This window comes from Sapajus apella, unplaced genomic scaffold (genome assembly GCF_009761245.1).
Source record: "Sapajus apella isolate SASKATOON/1434 unplaced genomic scaffold, GSC_monkey_1.0 scaffold86, whole genome shotgun sequence".
In the NCBI taxonomy this organism is placed as follows: domain Eukaryota; kingdom Metazoa; phylum Chordata; class Mammalia; order Primates; family Cebidae; genus Sapajus; species Sapajus apella.
In genome coordinates, this window is record NW_022437026.1 from 8,816,415 (window position 1) to 8,839,438 (window position 23,024).

A 23,024-nucleotide genomic window follows, 5' to 3' on the forward strand; every position below is an offset into this window, starting at 1 on the left:
ATATTCAACATTCTTAAAGAAAAGAACTTTCAACCAGGAATTTCATATCTGACCAAATTAAGCTTCATAAGTGAAGGAGAAATGAAATCCTTTACAGACAAGCAATTGCTGAGAGATTTCATCACTATGAGACCTGCCTTACAAGAGCTCCAGAAGGAAGTACTAAACATAGAAAGGAACAACCAGTACCAGCCACTGCAAAAATGTACCAAATGGTAAAGAACAACGATGCAATGAAGAAACCCTGTCAACTAATGGGCAAACAACCAGCCAGTAACAAAACGGCAGGATCAAATTCAAACATAACAATACTAACATTGAATGTAAATGGCATAAATGCCCCAATCAAAAGGCACAGACTGGCAAACTGGATAAAAAGTCAAGTCCCATCGGTGTGCTGTATTCAGGAGACCCATCTCATGTGCCAGGACTCACACAGACTCAAAATAAAGGGATGGAAGAAGATTTACCAAGCAAATGGACAGCCAAAAAAAGCAGGGGTAGCAATCCCAGTCTCTGATAAAATGGACTTTAAACCAACAAAGATCAAAAGAGACAAAGAAGGGCATTACATAATGGTAAAAGGATCAATGCAACAAGAAGAGCTAACTATCCTAAATATATATGCACCCAATGCAGGAGGACCCAGGTACATAAAGCAAGTTCTTAAAGACCTACAAAGAGACTTAGACTCCTGCACAATAATAGTGGGAGACTTTAACACTCCACTGACAGTATTGGACAGATCAAGGAGACAGAAGCTCAACAAGGATAACCAGGACTTGAACACAGATTTGGACCAAGTGAACCTAATAGACATTTATAGAATGCTCCGCCCCGGATCCACAGAATACACATTCTTCTGAGCACCACATCACACTTACTTTAAAATTGACCACATACTTGGAAGTAAATTATTCCTCAGGAAATGCAAAAGATTGGAAATCATAACAAACAGTCTCTCAGACCACAGTGCAATCAAATTAGAACTCAGGATTAAGGAAAGCACTCAAAACCACACACATGGTAACTGAACAACTACTCCTGAATGACAAATGGATAAACAATGAAATAAAGGCAGAAATAAAAATGGTCTTCAAAACCAATGAGAATGAAGACACAACATACCAGAATCTCTGGGACACATTTAAAGGAGTGTCTAGAGGGAAATTTACAGTAATAAATGCTCACATGAGAAGCAAGGAAAGATCTAAAAATCAACATCCTATCATCAAAATTGAAAGAGCTAGAGGAGCAAGATCAAAAAAACTCAAAAGCTAGCAGAAGACAAGAAATAACTAGATCAGAGCAGAACTGAAGGAGACAGAGACACAAAAACCTTTCAAAAAATCAATAAATCCAGGAACTGGTTTTTTTAAAAGATCAACAAAATAGACACACTACTAGCTAGACTAATAAAAAAGAAAAGAGAAATGTCCTGATTAGATGCAATAAAAAAAGATAAAGGGGAGATCACCACCAATTCCTCAGAAATACAATCTACCATCAGAGATTACTACAAACAACTCTATGCACATAAACCAGTAAAACTGGAAGAAACTGATAAATTCCTGGACAATTGCACACTCCCAACACTAAGTCAGGAAGAAGTTAAAACCCTGAATAGACCAATAACAAGGGCTGAAGTTGAGGCAGCAATTAATAGAAAAAAGTCCAGGTCCAGATGGGTTCATAGCCGAATTCTACCAGGCCTACAAAAAGGAACTGTTACCATTCCTGTTGAAACTATTCCAAACAATACAAAAAAAGGGAATCCTTCCCAAATCATTTTATGAGGCTAACATCATCCTGATACCAAAACCCGGCAGAGACTCAACTAAAAAAGAAAACTACAGGCCAATATCCATGATGAACATTGATGCAAAAATCTTCAATAAAATACTAGCAAACTGAATCCAAGAGCACATCAAAAAGCTTATCCACCATGATCAAGTAGGCTTCATCTTGAGGACATAAGGCTGGTTCAACAAATGCAAATCTATAAACACAATTCACCACATAAACAGAACCAAAGACAAATAACACATGATTATCTCAATAGATGAAAAGAAGGCCTTTTACAAAATTCAATAGCCCTTTATGCTAAAAACTCTCAATAAACTAGGTACCAACGGAATGTATCTCAAAATAATAAAAGCTATTTACGACAAACCAACAGCCAATATCATACTGAACAGGCAAAAACAAGAAGCATTCCCTTCAAAATCTGGCACTAGACAAGGATGCCTTCTCTCACCACTCCTATTCAATATAGTATTGGAAGTTCTAGCCAGAGCAATCAGGCAAGAAAATGAAATAAAGGACATTCAATTAGGAAAAGAAGAGGTCAAATTGTCCCTATTTGCAGACAACATGATTGTATATTTAGAAGACCCCATCATCTCAACCCCAAACCTCCTTAAGCTGATAAGCAACTTCAGCAAAGTCTCAGGATACAAAATCAATGTGCAAAAATCACAAACTTTCCTATACACAAACAACAGATAAACAGAGAGCCAAATCATGAGCAAACTCCCATTTACAATTGCTACAAAGAGAATAAAATACCTAGGAACACAACTAACGAAGGATGTAAAAAAATCTCTTTAAGAAGAACTACAAACTACTGATCAAGAAAATAAGAGAGGACACAAACAGGTGGAAAAACATTCCATGCTCATGGTTAGGAAGAATCAATATCGTGAAAATGGCCATACTGTCCAAAGTAATTTATAGATTCAATGCTATCCCCATAAAGTTACCATTTACCTTCTTCACAGAATGGGAAAAAAACACTTTAAACTTCATATGGAACCAAAAGAGATTCCACATAGCCAAGACAATCCTAAGCAAAAAGAATAAAGCTGGAGGCGTCATGCTACCTGACTTCAAACTATAATACAAGCCTACAGTAATCAAAACAGCATGGCACTGGTATCAAAACAGACATATAGACCAATGGAACAGAACAGAGGCCTCAGAAGCAATGCCACACATCTACAACCATCTAATCTTTGACAAACCAGACAAAAACAAGCAATGGGGAAAGGATTCCCTGTTTAATAAATGGTGTTGGGAAAACTGGCTAGACACATGGAGGAAGCTGAAACTGGACCCCTTCCTTACACCTTATACAAAAATTAACTCCAGATGGATTAAAGATTTAAACATAAGAACTGACACCATAAAAACCCTAGAAGAAAACCTAGGCAACACCATTCAGGACATAGGCACAGGCAAGGACCTCATAACTAAAACACCAAAAGCATTGGCAACAAAAGCCAAAATAGACAAATGGGATCTAATTAAAGTTAAGAGCTTCTGCACAGCAAATGAAACAATCATTAGAGTGAACTGGCAACCAACAGAATGGGAAAAAAAATGTGCAATCTACCATCTGACAAAGGCCTACTATCCATAATCTACAAAGAACTAATGCAGATTTACAGGAAAAGAAAAACGAACAAACCCATTCAAAAGTGAGTGAAGGATATGAACAGGGACTTTTCAAAAGAAGACACATATGCGGCCAACAAACATATGAAAAAATGCTCATCATGATTGGTCATTAGAGAAATGCAAATCAAAACCATATTGAGATACCATCTCATGCTAGTTAGAATGGCAATCATTAAAAAATCTGGAGACAACACATGCTGGAGAGGATGTGGAGAAAAAGAAACACTTTTACACTGTTGGTGGGAGTGTAAATTAGTTCAACCATTATGGAAAATCATGTGGTGATTCCTCAAGGACCTAGAAATAGAAATTGCATATTTGACCCAGCAATCCCATTACTGGGTATATACCCAAAGGATTATAAATCATTCTATCATAAAGACACATGCACATGTATGTTCATTGTGGTGCTGTTTATGATAGCAAAGACCTGGAACCAACCCAAATGCCCACTGATGATGGACTGGACAAGGAAAATGTGGCATATACACACCATGGAATACTATGCAGCCATAAAAAACGATAAGTTCGTGTCCTTTGGAGAGACATGGATGAACCTAGAAACCATCATTCTCAGCAAACTGACACAAGAACAGAAAACCAAACACTGCATGTTTTCTCTCGTAGGTGGGTGATGAACAATGAGAACACTTGGGCACAGGGAAGCGAACAATGCTCACAGGGCGAGGTAGGGGTGTGGAGGGAAGGGGAGGGGAGGGACAGTGTTGCGGGGAGTGGAGAGGATGGGGAGGGATAACACTGGGAGAAATGCCTGATGTAGGTGATGGGGGTCAGGGGGATGGAGACAGTAAACCACCATGGCATGTATGTACCTATGCAACAATCCTGCAGGATCAGGATGTGCACATGTACCCCAGAGCCCAAATACAATTAAAAAGAAAAAAAAGAAAATCAGTGAAACATAAAAAAAAACAGAAAAATAATACAAAGAAATTAGAAAAACAATTTAGGATATGAAAGGGAAATTCAACAAAGAGATAGAAACCATAAAAAAGAAACAAACAGAAACTGTGGAACCACAGAATTCAATAAAAAACAAAAAAATACAATCAAGAGTATCAACAGTATCCTAGATAAAGCAGAAGACAGAATTGCAGAACTCAAAGATAAATCTTTGAAATAACCAAGTAAAAGAAAAAAGAAAGAATTTTTTTTTTTTTTTTAGTTAAAAAACCTTTGCAACACATGGGACATAATAAGATGACCAAATATTTGAATTTTGGGTGTTCCAGAAGGAGAAGAGATGGATAATGGCATTGAAAAATTATTTAATAAAAGAATAGCTGAAACTTTTCAGGTTTTTTGTTGTTGTTGTTGTTATTATACTTTAAGCTCTGGGGTACCTTTGCAGGACGTGCAGGTTTGTTACGTAGATATGCATGTGCCATAGTGGTTCGCTGCACCCATCAACCTGTCATCTATATTAGACATTTCTCCTAATGCTAACCCTCCCCTAGGTCCCCACTCCCTCACAGGCACCAGTGTGTGATGTTCCCCTCCCTGTGTCTATGTGTTCTCATTGTTCAACACCCACTTACAAGTGCGAACATGCAGTGTTTGGTTTTCTGTTCTTGTGTTAGTTTGCTGAAAATGATGATTTCCAGATTCATCCATGTCCCTCCAAAGGACATGAACTCATCCTTTTTTATAGCTGCATAGTATTCCAAAGTGTATATGTGCCACATTTTCTTTAACCAGTCTATCACTGATGGGCATTTGGGCTGGTTCCACATCTTTGCTATTGTAAACAGTGCCACAATAAACACATGTGTGCATGTGTCTTTATAGTAGAATCATTTATAATCCATTGGGTATATACCCAGTAATGGGATTGCTGGGTGAATAACCACACTGTCTTCCACAACTAATTTACACTCCCATCAGCAGTGTAAAAGCATTCCTATTTCTTCACATCCTCTCCAGCATCTGTTGTTTCCTGACTTTTTAATGATCGCCATTCTAACTGGCATGAGATGGTATCTCATTGTGGTTTTGATTTGCATTTCTCTAATGAACAATGATGATGAGCTCTTTTTCATATGCTTGTTGGCTGCATAAATGTCTTCTTTTGAGAAGTATCTGTTCATATCCTTCACCCACTTTTTGATGGGGTTGGTTTTTTTTTCTTGTAGATTTGTTTAAGTTTTTTGTAGATTCTGGATATTAACCCTTTGTCAAATGGATTGCAAAATTTTTTTCCTTCATTCATGTCCTTTGCATTCATGTTCTTTGCAGGGACATAAAATAAACTGGAAACCATCATTCTCAGCAAACTAACACAAGAACAGAAAACCAAACACCACATGTTCTTACTCATAAGTGAGAGTTGAATGATGAGAACGCATGGACACGGGAAGGGGAACATCACACACTGGGGCCTGTCGAGGGTGGGGGACTAGGGGATGGATAGCATTAGAAGAAATACCTAAGGTAGATGATGGGGTGATGGATGCAGCAAACCACTATGTCATGTGTATACCTATGTAACAAACTGCACGTTCTGCAAAGGTACCCAGAACTTAAAGTATAATAATAATTTTTTTAAAAGTCTGTTTTATCAGAGGATTGCAACCCCTAGTTTTTTCTTCCTTTCTCTCTCTCTCTCTCTTTTTTTTTTTTTTTGCTTTCCATTTTCTTGGTAAATATTCCTCCATCTCTTCCTTTTGAGCTTATGTGTGTCTTTGCACGTGAGATGGGTCTCCTGAATACACCACACCTATGGGGTTGACTCTTTATCCAAATTGTCAGTCTGTGTCTTTTAATTGGGGTATTTAGCCAGTTTACATTTAAGGTTAATATTATTATGTGTGAATTTGATCCTGTCATTGTGATGCTCGCTGGATATTTTGCCCATTAGTTGATGCAGTTTCTTCATATTGTCAATGCTCTTTATAATTTGGTTTGTTTTTGCAGTACCTGTTACCAGTTGTTCCTTTCCTTGTTTAGTGCTTCCTTCAGAAGCCCTTGTAAGGCAGGCCTGGTGGTGACAAAATCTCAGCATATTCTTGTTTATAAAGAATTATATTATCTCCTTCACTTATGAGGCTTAGTTTGGCTGGATATGAAATTCTGGGTTGAAAATTCTTTTCTTTAAAAATGCTGAATATTGGTCCCCACTCTCTTCTAGCTTGTAGGATTTCTGCTGAGAGATCCACTGTTAGTCTGTTAAGCTTCCCATTGTGGGTAACTCAACCTTTCTCTCTGGCTGCCTTTAACATTTTTTCCTTCATTTCAACCTTGGTGAATCTGACAATTCTGTGTGTTGGGGTTGCTCTTCTCAAGGAGTATTTTTGTGGTATTCTCTGTATTTCTTGAATTTGAATTTTGGCCTGTCCTACTAGGTTGTGGAAGTTCTCCTAAATAATATCCTGAAGAGTTTTCCAACTTGGTTCCATTCTCCTCATCAATTTCAGGTACACCAAAGGTAGATTTGGTCTTTTCACATAGTCCCATATTTTTTGGAGGCTTTATTCATTTATGTTCATTCTTTATTCTCTAATCTTTTCTTCCCACTTGAATGTAAATGAATTAAATTGTCCACTTAAAATATATAGATTAGCTGAATGAATATAGAAACAATGACCCAAATATAAGTAAGTTTCTTCTGGCCTAGAAAAAACTGACTTCACCTGTGAAGATAGACATAGACTGAAAGTGAAGGAATGGAAAAAGATATTCCATGGAAATGAAAACCAAAAGCAAGTAGAAGAGTAGAAATAGTCATACTTAGATAAAGTGAACTTTAAAAAGAGTTAAAAAAGAAAAAAGACAAATTGATTCACTTATCATCATATACTGGTAAGTGAATCAATTCATTAAGAGGTTAGAACAATTCTAAATACACATATACCCAACAATGAAGCACTCAGACATGTATAAAGGAAATATTATTAGAATTAAAGGGAGAGACCCCAATACAGTAACAGTTGGCACTTCAACTATTCATCTCAACATTGAACATGTCATCTAGACAGAGAACCCATAAAGAAACATCAGACAGAAACTAGAGTTTAGACCAAATGTGCCTAACAGATATTTACAGAATATTTCATTGAATAGCAGTATGAATATACATTCTTTTCATCAGCATATGAAACACTTTCCAGAATAGACCATATTCAAGGCCACAAAACAAGTCTCAACAAATTTTTAGAACTCAAAATTATATAAAGTCTCTTATCAGACCACAATGGAATAAATTGGAAATCAATAACAAGAGGAATTTTGAAAACTGTAAGAATACATGGAAATTAAACAACATGCTTCTGAATGATCTTTTGGTTAATGAAGAAATTAAGAAGGAAATGAAAATATTTCTTGAAACAAATGAAGATAGAAACACAACACACCAAAGCCTATGGGATACAACAACGGCACAGCTAAGAAGGAATCTGTAGCAATAAACACCTACATCAAAAAGTAGAAAGATTCCTAATAAACAATCTAATGATGCATCTCAACACACTAGAAAAACAAGATCAAACCAAATCCAAAATGTGTAGAAGGAAAGAAATAACATAGATCAGAGCAGAACTAAACAAAATAGAGCCTAAAAACCAATGCAAACAATGAACAAAAAGCTGACTTTTTGAAAAGATGTAATCAAACTTTTGCTAAAAAAAGAAAAGTCAAATAAAAATTACAAACAGAGAGAGAGACATTACAACTGATACTGCAGAAATACAAAAGTTTATCAAAGACTAATATGAGCAACAATACATTCACAAACTGGTAAACCTAGAAGAAAGGATAAATTCCTGTACACATACAATCTACCCAAGATTAATCAAGGAAGAAATAGGAATCCTGAACAGATCAATCACGAGTAATGAGATTAAATCAGTAATAAAGTCTCCAGACACAGGAAAACTCAGGACTAGATGGCTTTACTGCTGACTTCCATCAAACTAAAAGAAAATCTAACATCAATTCTTTTCAAACTATTCCAAAAAATCAAATAAGAAGGCATTCTTCCTAATGCTATGAGACCAGCATTATCCTGATAACAAAACCAGAAAAGTAAGCAACAGAAAGAGAAAAATACACGCCATTATCCTTAATGAAAGCTCTCAACAAAATGCCAGCAAGCCAAATCCTCCAACACAGAAAAAAAAAAAATACACTATGATCAAGTGGGATTTATTCCAGGCATGCAAGGATGGTTGAACATATGCAAATCAATAAAAGTGATACATTAACAGAATGAATGACAAAAACCATATGATCATCTCCATAAATGCAGAAAAAGCATTTGATAAAATTCAAAATCCCTTCATAATAAAAACTCTCAACAAAGTAAGCACAATAAAAAGATACCTCAAAATGAGAAAATGCCATATAGGACAAGCCCACAACAAATATTCTAATGAATGGGGAAAAGCTGAAAGTCTTACCTATAAGAACTAGAACAAGACAATGATGCCTACGTTCACCACTGTTATTTAACATAGTACTGGAAGTCCTAGCCAGAGCAATCAGGCAAGAGAAAGAAGTAAAAAGTATCCAAGTCAGGCCAGGTGTAGTGGCTCATGCCTGTAATCCTAGCACTTTGGGAGGCCAAGGTGGGTGGATCAAGAGATCAGGAGATTGAGACCATCCTGGCCAACATGGTGAAGTCTCATCTCTATTAAAAATACAAAAATTATCTGCGTGTGGTGGTGCGTGCCTGTAGTCCCAGCTACTCAGGAGGCTGAGGCAGGAGAATCACTTGAACCCGGGAGGCAGAGGTTGCAGTGAGCCGAGATCATGCCACTGCACTCCAGCCTGGCAACAGAGCAAGGTTCCGCAAAAAAAAAAAAAAAAAAAAAAAGTATCCAGATCAGAAAAGAGACAGTTAAGTTGTCCATCTTTGCAGATGACATGATTGAATATTTAGAAAAACCTTAAGACTCCATCAAAAATCTCTTAGAACTAATAAATTCAGCAAAATTACAGGATACAAAATCAACATACAAAAATGAGTAGCATTTCTATACACCAATAACAAACTACTGAGAAAGACATCAAGAAGGCAATCTTACTTACAATAGCCACGAAAAAATAAAATACCTAGGAATACATTTAACCAAGGAGGTGAAAGACTTCTACAAGGAAAACAACAAAACACTATGAAAGCAATTAAGGAAGACACAAACAAACAAAATGAAGAGACATCTCCCACTTTTTGATGGGAAAAATCAGTATTATTAAAATGATCATGCTACATAATATAGTTTGGATGTTTGCCCCTCCAAATCTCATGTTGCGATTTGATTCTCAATGTCAGAGGTGAGGTCTAATGGGAGGTGTTTGCCTCATGGGGGTGCATTGCTCATGAATGACTTGGTGCAATCCTTGTGGTAATGAATGAGTTGTCATTCTATTAGTTCTCTTGAGATCTGGCTGTTAAAAAGAACCTGGTATCTCTTCAGACTGTGAGCAAAATAAACCTCTTTTCTTTATAAATTACCCAGCCTCATGTATTCCTTTATAGCAATGCAAAGGGACTAAGACACTACCCAACACATTCTATGGATTTAATGCAATCTTTATTAAAATACTAATGAAATTCTTCATATATATATATAAAACAATTCTAAAATTTGGATGGAATCACAAAAGAATCTGATAGCCAATAGCAACCCTGAGAGGAAGAATAAAGCTTGAGGCACATCATACTATCTACATTCAAAATGCCCTACAAAGCTATAGTAACCAAAACAGCCTGCTATTGGTATAAAATTGACACATGGATCAATTAAACAGAATAGAGAACCTAGAAATAAATCCACATATTTGTAACCGACTGGTTTTTGACAAAGCCATCAAGGACATACATTGAGAGAAGGACACCTCTTCAACAAATGATGCTGGGAAGACCGGATATCCACATGAAGAACAAAACTCTACCCCTCTCTCACCATCCGTAAAAATCAAAGGAAAATGGATTAAAGAATTAAATGTAACACCTCAACCTATAAAACTACTGGAAGAAAATATTGGGAAAACACTCCAAGACATGCATGGGCAAATATTTTAGAGCTAAGATTTCAAAAACAGGCATTAAAACCAAAAGGAGACAAACTAAAAAGCTTCCACATAGCAAAGGAAACAATTAACAGAGTGAAAAGGCAACCTGTTGAATAAGAGAAAACATTTGCAAACCAACTGTTCATCTAACAGAGGATAATATCCAGAATATTCAAAAAATCGTATAACTCAACAGGAAAACAAAACAACCCCATTAAAAAGTGGACAGGCTGGGCATGGTGGCTCACACCTATAATCCCAGCACTTTGGGAGGCCAAGGATGGCAGATCACTTGAGCTTGGCAGACTGAGACCAGGGGGCCGCACGGTGAAATGCCATCTCTACATAAAACTACAAAAATGGGCCGGGTGTGATGGCGCATGCCTGTGGTCCCAGCTACTTGGGAGACTGAGGTGGGAGGGTTGCTTGAGCCCAAGAAGTCAAGGCTGCAGTGAGCTAAGATTGTGCTACCCCACTCCAGCCTGGACAATAGAGTGAGACCCAGTTTCAAAAAAAAAAAAAAAAAAAGGCAGTGGGAGGGGGACAAAGGGTATGAATGGACATTTCTCAAGATAACAATTGGAAATTTCCCAAAAAAACTAAAAATAGAACTTTACCGTATGATCCAGAATTCCTATTTATCCAAAGGAAAGGGAATCAGTATACCAAAGGAATACCTGTCATTGCAAATCACTGAATATCATTTTGTAATGTCTGAATAGTACTCCATTGTGTATATGTACCACATGTTCCTTATCCATTCATCTGTTGATGGACACTTAGATTGCTCCCAAATCTTAGCAATTGTAAACAGTGCTACAACACACATAGGAGTGCAGACATCTCTTTGATATACTGATTTCCTTTTTGGGGGTATATATTCAGCAATGGGGTTGCTTAATCACATGGTAGCTCAATTTTTAGTTTTGTGAGGAACCTCCAAACTGTTCCCCATATGGTTGCACTAATTTACATTCCCACCAACAGTGTTCAGGGGCTCTCTCTCCTCCACGTCCTCACCAGCATGTGTTATTGCCTGTCTTTTGGATATAAGACATTTAACTGGGGTAATATGAAATCTCGTTATATTTTTGATTTGCATTTCTCTGATGATCAATGATGTTGAGCACTTTTTCATATGCTTATTATGTTAAGTGAGACAAGCCAGTTGCAGAAAGACAAACATCACATGATCTCACTTATTTCTGGGATCTAAAAAGCAAAACAATTGAACTCATGGACATATGGTTCCCAGAGGCTGGGAAAGGCAGTGAGGGGCTGGGGAGAAGGTGGGGATGGTGAATGGGCACAAAAATAGAAAAAATTAGTAAAACATATTGATAGCACAATAGGGTGACTATAGTCAATAATAACTTAAGCATATATTTTTAAAGAAGTTAAAGTATGTAATTGGGTTGTTAACACAAAGGATAAATGCTTGAGGGGATGGAAACCCCATTCTCCATGATGTGCTTATTTCACATTGCACACATGTCAAAACATCTCATGTACTCCATAAATATATATACCTACCATGTACTCACAGACATTTTAAGAACTAATTTAAAAAAGTTTATGAACAAAGGAATAACTGCACCACCATGTTTATTGCAACACTATTCACAATAGCCAAGATATGAAATCAACCTAAGTGTCCATCAATGGATGAATGAATAAATAAACATGGTATGTGTATATAACACAATGGAATACTATTCAGTCCTAAAAAAGAATGAAATCTTACTATTTGCAGCAACATGGATGGCCTGGATATGCAGAATAAGCCAGGCACCAAACGACAAGTATCACAAGTTCTCACTTGCAAGGGGGAGCTGAAAAAGTCATCTCATGGTGATAGAGAGTAAACATAGTTACCAGAGGCTGGGAAGGGTATGTGTGTGGTGGGCAGGCAGGATGAGGAGAGGAAGGTTAATAGGTTAATAGGTACAAACATACAGTTAAACAGAAAAAATAAGCCCTAGTGTTCAATAGCACAGTAGGGTGACTATAGTTAAAAACAACATATTGTGTATTTTGAAATAGCTAGAAGAGAAGATTTGAAATGTTATCAACACAAAGAAATGATAAATGTTTGAGGCGAAAGATATCCTAAATACCCTGACTTGATCCTTTACACTCATGCAGCATTCTATGCATGAGTCAAAACAACATATGTACCCCGTAAATATGTACACACATTATAGATCAGTAAAAATAATTTAAAAAAGAGAATAGTGCATTGGGAGAACAAACTTCCAGAAAACAACAGGTAAAATCCAAATTGGAAGCTCTTCTCTGAAGAAAGATTGCAATTATTTATAAATCATAACTCTATGTTGACCTACATTAAAAGGGAGAATAGAATTATGAAAGTTTAAAATAAAAATTTAAAATTTATATCACAGCTTAATGAGTCTTTAAGTTATAATTCAATATCTTATCCACTCATCTTGAAAAGAATGTATAGACTAAGAAACGAATATGTTGAAAACAAGGAAGCCCGAAGACCAATAATGTATCTGAGTCAGGGAATCCAACTCTTCTAAAATTGTACTACATAGGTAGTTGTATGTGAATTTTTTCTTTGTACCAGTTTAAAGTTGTCTAATGAAAACTTTGATTTTAGAGAAGGAATCTACAAGGCAATTCTTGACATCTTTAAAATAATGTAAACCATAAGCCCAGACCTCTGGATGAGGTTTATTGATTCTAATATTATTGGGACTAATCTTACATAAATAAGTCTTTCGGGTAAGAATGAGTATTTGAGTCAACTTGGGAACTAATTTTTGAGAAATTTGGTGATTCAACATAAGGGTTTATTTATTTAAATAAATAACTGAATTCTCATTATTTTTTTCCTAAACTGACTTGACTATGGATAACGTCTTTTTGTAGAATTGTAGTATTGACTAGTGGTTTGATGAAACTAACTTTGGGAAAATTTGGGTAAATATTAGAAAATTAGGTTTCATTTCTTGAGAAAACAGGTTTGATCCCATAAAAAGATATTAAAAATGAAATTTGAGAAGACAACGTAAGTTTAGCTCTAAAAAAGTGAGAAATGAATACTCTGTCATAAACACGCTGATCAAGAAAAGAGGGCATGTTAGAGAACCCAGGCAGTTTCTTTTACAGGAAGCCCAGGTTTGGGTACCTTACCAGAACAGACCACTCCAACATCTTCATGGTGACTGCAGAAAGTATTTCCCCACCCACTGTGCCTGCATGACCAGAGATCTGACTCATCTCCATCACAGGAAACTTCATTGAGCCAAATTCTTCCATATCCCATAGAAGCGTTTCCTAGACCTATGCCAATGATAGAAGATGGGCAGTCCAGCTGGCTACACACCACAGCCGCAGCATTATAGTTCCAACCGTCATCACACACTGTGCCCCATCGTCTTTGAAAGTACACCTCCAGTCTTCCTGAGCAGCGGGTGCTGCCGCCCACCAGCCTCAGGTCCCACGTATCATTACCTGCATCAAGAACAATGAAGCAAGTAGTTAATGGGTGTGACGGTTTATGTGTCAACTCGGCTGGGCTATGATACCCAGTTATGTGGTCAAACACCAGTCTAGATGATGCTGTGAAGGTTTTTTTTTTTTTAGATGTAATTAACATTTAAATCAGCAGACTTTAAGGATAGCAGATCATTCTCTGTAATGTGAGTGAGCCTCATTCAATCAGTTGAAGACCTTAAGAGAAAAGACTAAAGTCCTCTGCACTTTCTTGAGATTTAAGTCTGCAACATCAGCACTTCTCTGGAGTCTGCTGACCTCCCCCGCAGATTTTGGACTTATTTCCTCATCCACTGTATAAGCCCCCATAATTTCTTATACAATTGATGAAAGCAATTCCTTAAAATACACCTGTCTCTCTCTCCCTCTCTCTACATACATACATATATACATACACACACACACACACACACACACACAGAGAGAGAGAGAGAGAGAGAGAGAGAGAGAGACTCACATTCTATTGGTTTTTTTTTTCCCAGAGATCCCTGAATAACACAGATTTTGGTACTAATAGTGATTCTAGAGGAACAAAATCTTAAGGGTGATTTTTATGAGTTAATGCTGTAATTCATGACTTGATTCTAGAATTGGTTCTCTAATCTGATAAAAATCGAATGACACTAATGATTTATATCCAGTAGTAAAGAGGTCACTGATAGTCTATGGCATGATGTGGCAATAGATGTATACAAAATCTCATCATTAGATGCTCCTAATCAAATACTCACAGGAGGCAAAGTTCTGGGCGAACATATTTGATACCTTAGGACATTTTTGTTAAATTTACAAGCATAATGAGATTGGCTGGCTGCTCCCAATTGCACTGGACAAAATAGGGAAAGAAAAGGATGGGCTTAGAGATTCAAATTCCCAGCTGAACCGCATTATGACCTGCAAGATTTTACATCTTCCCGGAAAGAAACTAGCATCTCTTATAGCCACAGAACTGAGATTGCTGAAATCCCTCATCTGGTAAGGAGCTAAATTCTCAACCTCACAGGATGTCTACTGTTAAAGTGAGGGCTTTGATTGGGATGGAATAGAATTCTGAAAATTGGGATGCGGTCATATGGGAAGACCCCATGAGGTTGGGAACATTGAAACCCTAAATTCAAGTGTTTCTCCTTTCACAGTAGAGACAAGCATCCTCCTCTGTATGAGAATATTAACCCTGCTTTGCTTGAAGCAATTAAATCTCCACTGAGAAAACTACCTTGAAAGGCACTCCTGATTCTCCTCAGCACCATCCCATCAACCCTCTTTACATCTAGACTCAAGTCCCAGTAGGCTCCAAAACATGAGGTACAAATGTCTCATGTGGACACAAACGACCATGATTTTTCCAATTTGCACAGACAGAAATCAGAATATATGTGGGAATGAATATTAAGGATGTGAGATAATGCTGGAAGGAACATAAAGTTGGATCAGGCTGAATTTACTGATATGAGCCCTAAGCAGAAACTCTAGACTTGATGCATGGACAGTCCATGCATCTAACAGTTTGTTGGACATACATGGACCGAATGGTGGCCTTCCCTTAGTGAAGTTAAAAGGCTAGGCCGCTTCTGTATATGGTAGTGAAAGGGATCCAAAGGGCTATGGTCAGGGTCATCTACTAATTGCTTATTTTACCTGTATAAATGGAAGAGTTCCAGGTGAAGTGAACTGAAGTCTAACTTAAAGACAGAGTCATGGTCCCTCAGTCAATTTCCATATTAGAGCCAGTTTATAGACCCAGAAGCCCTTCCTGTGAGGACTATTATTTCTCTTGTCAGGAAAGAATAAACAAGAACAAGTCTTACCTGAGCAGGTTACAATCACATCCTCTCTGTGTATACAATTATGCTTTCCCCATCCACGGTGTTCACAGTCCCAGATATTTAACTCATTTCCGATGCAAGAAACGTCATCCAGCCAGATAGGTCCGTATGCTTCTCTAAAATAGCCCACACCTGACATATGGATAGGCTGTCCACATCCCAATTGTTTACACACAACAGCTGCATTCCTTGTGCTCCATTGGTCATGACACACAGTTCCCCACACTCCTTGGTATTTCACCTCTAATCTCCCGTAACAGGGACTATCATACCCCGCAAGCCTTAGGTCCAGATCTGACTTATCTGCAAGAAAGACAAAATCACGTATTTGAGATTGAATGACAGGGTCTTTTCAGAAGACTAAAGATGATATTTTCTTCACACTTTTCACCACTATAAGACTTTGCCTACTAGGTGATACTTCTGGATGAAAAGTTTCATTTGATAATTTTTTATTCAATTTTTGGAGAAAGGGTGTCTCTAAAGCATGAAACAACAAAAGCAAATTTACTGAAGTAAAGCCTGGGGAACATTGTAAAGCCTCCAAGAATGGCTGCTTTGGATAAATGGGCAATGTGGAGGCCTGCAGAGGAGTTCTTTGAGGTACGGATATATTCAGGAGAAAACTCCGGCAGGTTTCTGCGGTGGAGTTCAGCATTAGCACCAAAGCTCCTCCCCACATAGTCTCCATTTTAGTTTGTCCACCTATGTTTTATAAGGTAAAGGGAAGCGTATGTACATGAAACTGCCCTTTCATAAAATAAATTCCTTTCTTAAATCTTAATTTTACCAATATTTACAGCACTTGAGAAATTTTAAGAAAATTTGACAAATTTTCTTTCCTTTTTTCCTTCCTTCCTTTCTTTCTCTCCTTTCATTATTCTTCTTCCTTTCTTTCCTCTTTTTCTTCTTTCTCTCTCATCTTTCATTCTGATTCTCTTTCTTCTTTCTTTCTTTCTTTACTCTTTCTCTCCCTCTTTATTTTCTTTTTCTTTCTTTCTTTTTCTCTCTCTCCCTCCTTTCCCTCCTTCCTTCCTTCCTTCCCTCCCTCCCTCCCTCCCTCCCTCCCTTCCTTTCTTTCTTTCTTTCTTTCTTTCTTTCTTTCTTTCTTTCTTTCTTTCTTTCTTTCTTTCTTTCTTCTTTCTTTCTTTCCTTCTTTCTTTCCTTCTCTCTCTCTCTCTCTCTCTCTTTCTTTCTTTCTTTCTTTCTTTCTTTCTTTTCCTTCCTTCCTTTTCCTTCCTTCCTTCCTTCCTTCCTTCCTTCTTTCTCTTCCCTTCTTTCTTTCTTCCTTCTTCTATTCCAGGGTCTCACTCTGTCACCCAGCCTAGAGTGCTGTGGCACAGTCTTGGCTCACTACAACCACTGCCTCCAGGGTTCAAGGGATCCTCCCACCTCAGCCTCCCGAGTAGCTAAGATTACAGGCACACATCACCTCATCTGGCCACTTTTTGTAGTTTTAGTACAGGCAGGGTTTTGCCATGTTGCCCAGGCCAGTCTAGAACTCCTGACCTCCTTTTGGCCTCCCAAAGTGCCAGGGTTACAGTCATGAGCCACCATGCCCAGCTAAGAAATATTTTACTATGCAGCTACTACTATGATATATGAAAGTTATAATAGTTTATAATGGGTCACTTTAAAAACTCTAGAAGCTTTCCAATTCCTTCACTGTCTATCCAGAATGACAACTCTTCCATGTGTATATAATAATCTCACATTCTATTCAACCTAGTATGTGTGTATTTAAAAACATAATATTTAAAGATTGCATAGTATACCATCATATAGATATATAGAGATGCTGTAAGTTATTTAATCAAGACACAATTCTTGGTTACTTATGGTTAATTTTTCATTTTCACAAATTATGCTGCTGTGGACATCCTTACACATAAAGTTTTGAGTATTTCACCCAGTGCTTCCACAATATAATTGAAACCAATGTATTCAGTGTAGGTTAAATGTATGGGTGTATGAACAGATATATATATGTATATATAACATATATCATTTCCAGATATACTAAATAAAAATTCATAGAACCAAAGCAAAGAAAAAATTTAAATTCCTGATGCAAATAAATATATAAATGTAGTGTGTTCCAGTCTACTGTAGGATAACTAGATAGTATAATGATATAATTTCTCTACAAATCAAACTAATTTATACTTATACTGTATTTTAAGGGACTGGGTTTTTCTATGTTGCCCAGGCTGGGGTGGAGTGGCTATTTACAGGTGCAATCATAGCACCTTACAGACTCTACCTCCCGGGCTCAAGTGATATCCCTGCCTCAGCCTCCTGAGTTGCTGGGACAACAGACATGTGCCACCATGCCTGGCCAATTCATAGGTTTAATATTACCTTAAAAAATTCTAATTTAAATCCATATTTAGAAGCATAAAACAAGTAGCAAGGAATTTTATGAAAAACAAGAATACTTCAAGAATATAGATCTCAGCACATATTAGCCTATAAAAAGCTACAGTAGTTAAAATATGATGGTTCTAAAAATAGAAGAGGGGGATTATGTATTTTACAAAGGGACTCTATAAAATACACAGAGTTCTTACACATTATGAAGACAAAGACATCACACAATAGAAAATGGCCAAAAGAACTAGAAATGCTAACACATAAACAAATACAAATAAGTTGGCAATAAAGAATTGGGAAAAAGGTCTCATTTGCTACCAAGGAAGTAAGATTTTTGAGCATTGACTTTGAAGCTAAAACAGTCCATATTTGAATTCCTGCTTCACTACTGCCCTTACAGCTGAGTGACCTGGGTGACTTATTTTCTCTCAGTAGCTCTATTTCCTCACTGTAAAATATAGATTAGAATAGCAACACCCCTCCTGGGATTCCATGAGGATTCCATGAACCCATATATATAAACTAATAGAACACTGCCCAGCACACCATAAATATTCAATAAATGTTAATTAATATTATTATATTTTAAAAATCAGATTAGAAGTGATTCTAAAATATGAAAATATTGTGTTAATATGATATAGTGGAATTGAAATTGAGTAAAAAAAGAAAACACAATTTTTAGAGGATAATGTGTCAATATATATCCAAGATTTTTAAAAAGGATGCATATGCTTTTACATGACAATTTCATTTTTAAGTATTTGGCAAACTACATAATCAAGTATGAAAAATTTATTTCTCAGTATGTCAAGTAAAATCGTATCTTTAACAGTAAAAATCTAAAAACCTTTTAAAACTATGAGAATAGTTACATAAATTATAGTACATTTATGCAATATATTAAGTAGGCTTTAACAATAAGATAGATTAATAATGGCCATGTGGGATATGTCTGCGGTATATTGTTCAGCAAAAAGGGCCTACACACACACACACACACACACACACACACACACAAAATCCAGAAACATAAACAACCAAAAGATCACGAAAGAATTAAATGAATATGGTAGCGTTGCATGTGGATTTTAAAAATTGTTTTAAATTTTTTGTATTTTGGCCTTTTCAATGGGTTTATAATTTGAAAAATTAGTTTCCAAAAAGCAAAAAGCAATTTTTATAATGTTTTATATCAATCTATAAGAAAGAGAAAAGTCACAGCCTGCCTACAGCAGCCTTGCTGAGCTGCCGCGGACTCCGCCCGGCTGCTGTGTAAACTTCCCTGCAATTTTATTTACACAGGCAAGGTTAGAACTGCCTCAGTAATGTATCAAAATGGCAGGATCAAATTCACACAGAACAATATTAACCTTAAATGTAAATGTTCTAAATGTCTCAATCAAAAGACACAGACTGGCAAACTGGATAAAGAGTCAAGACCTATCAGTGTTCTGTATTCAGGAGACCCATCTCACATGCAAAGACACACATAGGCTCAAAAAAAGGGATGGAGGAAGATTTACCAAGCAAATGGAAAGCTAAAAAGAGCAGAGGTTGCAATCCTAGTCTCTGATAAAACAGACTTTAAAGCAACAAAGATCAAAAGAGACAAAGAAGGGCATTACATAATGGTAAAGGGACCAATGCACAAGAAGAGCTAACTATCCTCAATATACATGCACCCAATACAGGAGCACTCAGATTCATAAAGCAAGTTCTTAATGACCTACAAAGAGACTTAGACTCCCACACAATAATAGTGGGAGACTTAAACATTCCACCGTCAATATTAGACAGATCAATAAGACAGAAAATTAACAAAGATATCCAGAACTTGAACTCAGATCTGTATCAAGCAGACCTAATAGACATCTACAAAACTCTCCACCCCAAATCAACAGAATATACATTCTTCTCGTCATCACATCCCACTTACTCTAAAACTGAGCACATAATTGGAAGTAAATCACTCCTCAGCAAATGCAAAAGAACGGAAATCACAACAAACAGTCTGTCAGACCACAGTGCAATCAAATTAGAACTCAGGATTAAGAAACTCACTCAAAACTGCACAACTACATGGAAACTGAACAACCTGCTCCTGAATGACTACTGGATAAATAATGAAATGAAGGCAGAAATAAAGATGTTCTTGAAACCAACGAGAATGAAGACACTATGTACCAGAGTCTCTGGGACACATTTAAAGCAGTGTCTAGAGGGAAATTTATAGCACTAAATACCCACATGAGAAGTGAGGAAAGTCCTGACATCTTCAGAAAAAAAAAAGAATTAAAAAAAAAAGAGAAGTGAGGAAAGTTCTAAAATAGACACCCTAACATCACAATTAAAAGAACTAGAGGAGCAAGATCAAATAAATTCAAAAGCTATCAAAAGATAAGAAATAACTAAGATCAGAGCAGAACAGAAAGAGATAGAGACACAAAAACCCTTCAAAAAACCAATGAATCCAGGAGCTGGTTTTTTGAAAAGATGACAAAATAGACCACTAACCAGACTAATAAAAAAGAAAAGAGAGAAGAATCAAATAGATGCAATAAAAAATGCTAAAGGGGAGATCACCACTGATTCCACAGAAATACAAACTACCATCAGAGATTACTACAAACACCTCTATGCACATATACCAGTAAATCTAGAAGAAATGAATAAATTACTGGACACTTAGACCCTCACAAGAGTAAACCAGGAAGAACCTGAATCCCTGAATAGACCAATAACAAGGTCTGAGGTTGAGGCAGCAATTAATAGTGTACCAACCAAAAAATGTCCAGGACCAGACGGATTCACAGCTGAATTCTACCAGAAGTGCAAAAAGGAGCTGGTACTATTCCTTCCAAAACTATTCCAAAAAATACAAAAAGAGTGAATCCTATCTAACTCATTTTATGAGACACATAAATACCAAATACCACATAAATACACATAAATACCTAATACCAAAACCTGGCAAAGACACAACTAAAGAAGAAAATTTCAGGCCAATATCAATGATGAAGATTGATGTGAAAATCTTCAATAAAATACTGGCAAACCAAATCCAACAGCACATGAAAAAGCTTTTCCATCATGATCAAGTTGGCTTCATCTCAAGGATGCAAGCCTGGTTTAACATATGCAAATCTATAAACGTAATCCATCACATAAACAGAACCAAAGACAAAAACCACAATTATCTCAATAGATGAATAGAAGGCCTTCAACAAAATTCAACAGCCTTCATGCTAAAAACTCTCAATAAACTAGGAATTAATAGAATATATCTCAAAAAAAAGAAAAAGCAATTTATGACAAACCCACAGCCAATATCATACTGAATGGGCAAAAACTGGAAGCATTCCCTTTGAAAACTGACACAAGACAAGGGTGCCCGCTCTCACCACTCCTATTCAATATAGTATTGGAAGTTCTGGCCAGAGCAATCAATCAAGAAAAAGAAATAAAGGGTATTCAATTAGGGAAAGAGGAAGTCAAATTCTCTCTATTTGCAGATGACATGGTTGTATATTTAGAAGACCCCATCATCTCAGCCTAAAATCTCCTTAGGCTGATAAGCAACTTCAGCAAAGTCTCAGGATACAAAATCAATGTGCAAAAGTCTCAAGCATTCCTATACATCAATAACAGACTAACAAAGAGCCAAATCATGAGTGAACTCCTATTCACAAATGCTATAAAGAGAATTAAATATCTAGGAATACAACTAACAAGGGATGTGAAGGACCTTTTCAAGAACTACAAACCACTGCTTAAGGAAATAAGAGAGGACACAAACAGATGGAAAAACATTCCATGCTTATGGTTAGGAAGAATCAATATCTTGAAAATGGCCATATAGCCCAAAGTAATTTACAAATTCAATGCTATCCCCATCAAGCTACCATCAACCTTCTTCACAGAACTGGAAAAAACCACCTTAAACTTCACATGGAACCAAAAGAGAGCGCACATAGCCAAGACAATTCTAAGCAAAAAGAACAAAGCTGGAGGCATCACACTACCTGACTTCAAACTATACTACAAAGCTACACTAATCAAAACAGCATGGTACTGGTACCCAAACAGAGATATAGACAAATGGAACAGAACAGAGGTCTTGGAAGCAACTGAACACATTTACAATCATCTGATCATTGACACACCTGACAAAAATTAGTTCCCTGTTTAATAAATGGTGTTGGGAAAACTGGCTAGCCATATGCAGAAAGCTGAAACTGGACCCCTTCCTTACACCTTATACAAAAATTAACTCCAGATGGATTAAAGATTTAAACATAAGACCTAACACCATAAAAAACCTAGAAGAAAACCTAGGCCATACCATTCAGGAAATAGGCATAGGCAAAATCTTCATGACTAAAACACCAAAAGCAATGGCAACAAAAGCCAAAATAGACAAATGGGATCTAATTAAACTTAAGAGCTTTTACACACCAAAGACACCAACATTAGAGTGAACTGGCAACCAACAGAATGGGAGAAAATTTTTGCAAGTTACCCATCTCATAAAGGGCTAATATCCAGAATCTACAAAGAACTTAAACAAATTTACAAGAAAAAACAAAACAAAACATCAAAAAGTGGGCAACGGATATGACCAGACACTTTTCAGAAGAAGACATTCACTGCATTCCAGCCTGGGTGACAGAATAAGACCCTGTCTCAAAAAACAAAACAAAAACAAACAAAAATGAAGACATTTATGCAGCGAACAAACGTATGTAAAAATGCTCATCATCACTGGTCATTAGGGATATGCAAATCAAAACCACATTGAGATACCATCTC

General features: G+C 36.7%; 1 protein-coding gene across 1 annotated transcript in view; it reads right to left on the reverse strand.

Moving 5' to 3' along the window:
* Positions 1-23,024, reverse strand: part of CD163L1 (CD163 molecule like 1) — an 84,978-nt gene that overhangs the window by 30,852 nt on the left and 31,102 nt on the right. Inside the window, exons 7-8 of the mRNA XM_032254690.1 lie at positions 15,822-16,142; positions 13,651-13,971 (exon numbers count right to left, since the gene is read on the reverse strand). Coding sequence (XP_032110581.1) covers positions 13,651-13,971; positions 15,822-16,142 — 642 coding nt within the window. The remainder of the gene's footprint in view (positions 1-13,650; positions 13,972-15,821; positions 16,143-23,024) is intronic.